Genomic DNA, 1,820 nt, shown 5'->3' with positions numbered 1-1,820 from the left:
ACGGCATGGACAGAATATTATCAGAACAGCATTGTCCGTCCAAGCTGCTACAAATCACTAAAACGCTTCGGCTCCTGTTGATAAGTGGAGAGTATGGAGACGAGGGAGAGGCTGAATATGAAGACACCAGCGCAGCAGATGGCAACATTATAAGCCGTAAGACAACATCATGGCAGCTAAAAGTGACATGATATGAGAAATGTAGCAGTGAGGTATTTTCTGCTGAATACGCCATCTGAAAAATGTTCATCGTTTTCAAAACATTTTGATTCAACTCCAAAATGTTTACAGAATGAAACACGACACAAAAGCCATGATGGTAACAACACATGATATGAACACACCAGTGATTTACAAGAATCACATATGCACACACACAATTGCCAGTGACTGAATGAGTGATGATGAGATGGCACACCTGAAGCCAAACAGTGAGATGTTCTGAGAAATGGAGGGGATGGAGGGAGTGAAGGACAGGGTGCAAATCTGGAGGTGCGACAGGCAGGCTGACCTCTTCTTGGAGCTGCAGCCGGAGTTTGTGCTGACACCTGGAGGCATGTCACTGTAAAAGGAGTCTGCATCCCCAGGCTTTGTTACATAGTCACCTGGGGGCATTTGCCTGGATATACAGAAGAATTATTTTAGATATGAAATCACAGTAATTACAGAAATAGTCCCCCTTCAGATATTTCTATGAAGTTATTTATCACAAATCTATGATGTTCAATAAATTAACTTCCAACAACTCGCCAAAAACACATGTTCAGCACTGCAAAGTTATAGCTTGTGGCTGTGTTGCATTTAAATCTACTGAACCTCCAACTGTATTAGTTAGGTTTCCCTCCTACTTACAGTTTAACACAAGTGGCAGTGGCATAATGATGCCATTCTCAGTGGTGGAAAGCAGTCATTTACATTTACTCAAGTACTGTAATTAAGAACAAATTTGAGGTACTTTGTTCTACTCCATTACATTGTACAGATAACTTTTACTCTGCTACATTTATGAAACAGCTATAGTTACTAGTTAACTTTCAGTTTAATATTTTGTGTACACAACAGTAGGATCAGCCTCTAAAATATTGTGGTTTTCACAGACTAAACTGACCCACAATATAAACAAATGGCTCCACTTTCGGCCAACTCCAACAGATAAATGCTGCTTACATGTTAATACATCTTTAATAATAATCTAATAATGTTATACACATACGTAATAGCAGTCAAGTGGGGACATTTGAAAAATGTTTTTTTTCTTTACATTTGATACTTTAAGTACATTTTGATAATAATACTTGTGTATTTTTAAAGAAGTAAAATTATAACAGAGTAACAATAATTCAATATAATAAGTTATACTGTTTACTGATCCCCAGTGGGGAAATTACAATTTATACTCTGTTTTTGTTAGAAATCCCTACACATAGGCCTGAAATAAACACACATGCTCAGGACCTATTCATGCACAAATGGAGAGATGTCAGAGTGAGCGGTTGAGGGGTACGGTGCCTTGCTCAAGAGCACCTCTCCAGCTATCAAACCACACTTGGGTTGCTACTGGGACTTGAAGCAGCGACCCTCCGGTTCCAAACACAACTCCCTACGGACTTAGCTACTCTCACCCCAGTAAATTAATACTGTGGTATTGATAGTTTTATTTGAGTACTTCTTCCACCACTGGTCTTTTTGCAGGACTACAAGGATATTTTTCTTCCTACAGCTGATTTGCAATGTAGATTTTGCACTGGGTTTAGGATGTATATATCCATGTTTTTAACCATCAGACAAAAAATGTGTTAAAAAACATTATTAACAGGACA

The 1,820-nt window shown here is 38.5% G+C and overlaps 1 protein-coding gene across 5 annotated transcripts in view; it reads right to left on the bottom strand.

Annotated features, from left to right (window-relative positions):
* The window catches only part of adam22 (ADAM metallopeptidase domain 22), a 58,492-nt gene that overhangs the window by 7,701 nt on the left and 48,971 nt on the right, over window positions 1-1,820 (bottom strand). For 3 of the 5 annotated variants that reach the window (XM_032519482.1, XM_032519483.1, XM_032519484.1), the window contains exon 27: window positions 512-619. In XM_032519482.1, the coding sequence (XP_032375373.1) occupies window positions 512-619 (108 nt within the window). Of the gene's footprint in view, window positions 1-418; window positions 620-1,820 lie in introns of all 5 variants that reach the window. The other 2 variants (XM_032519480.1, XM_032519481.1) reach the window with 1 other exon arrangement.

The sequence above is a fragment of the Etheostoma spectabile genome, chromosome 6 (assembly GCF_008692095.1).
Source record: "Etheostoma spectabile isolate EspeVRDwgs_2016 chromosome 6, UIUC_Espe_1.0, whole genome shotgun sequence".
In the NCBI taxonomy this organism is placed as follows: Eukaryota; Metazoa; Chordata; class Actinopteri; order Perciformes; family Percidae; genus Etheostoma; species Etheostoma spectabile.
The sequence above is the reverse complement of the archived record's forward strand: the minus strand, read 5'-3'. Positions and strand labels throughout refer to the sequence as shown.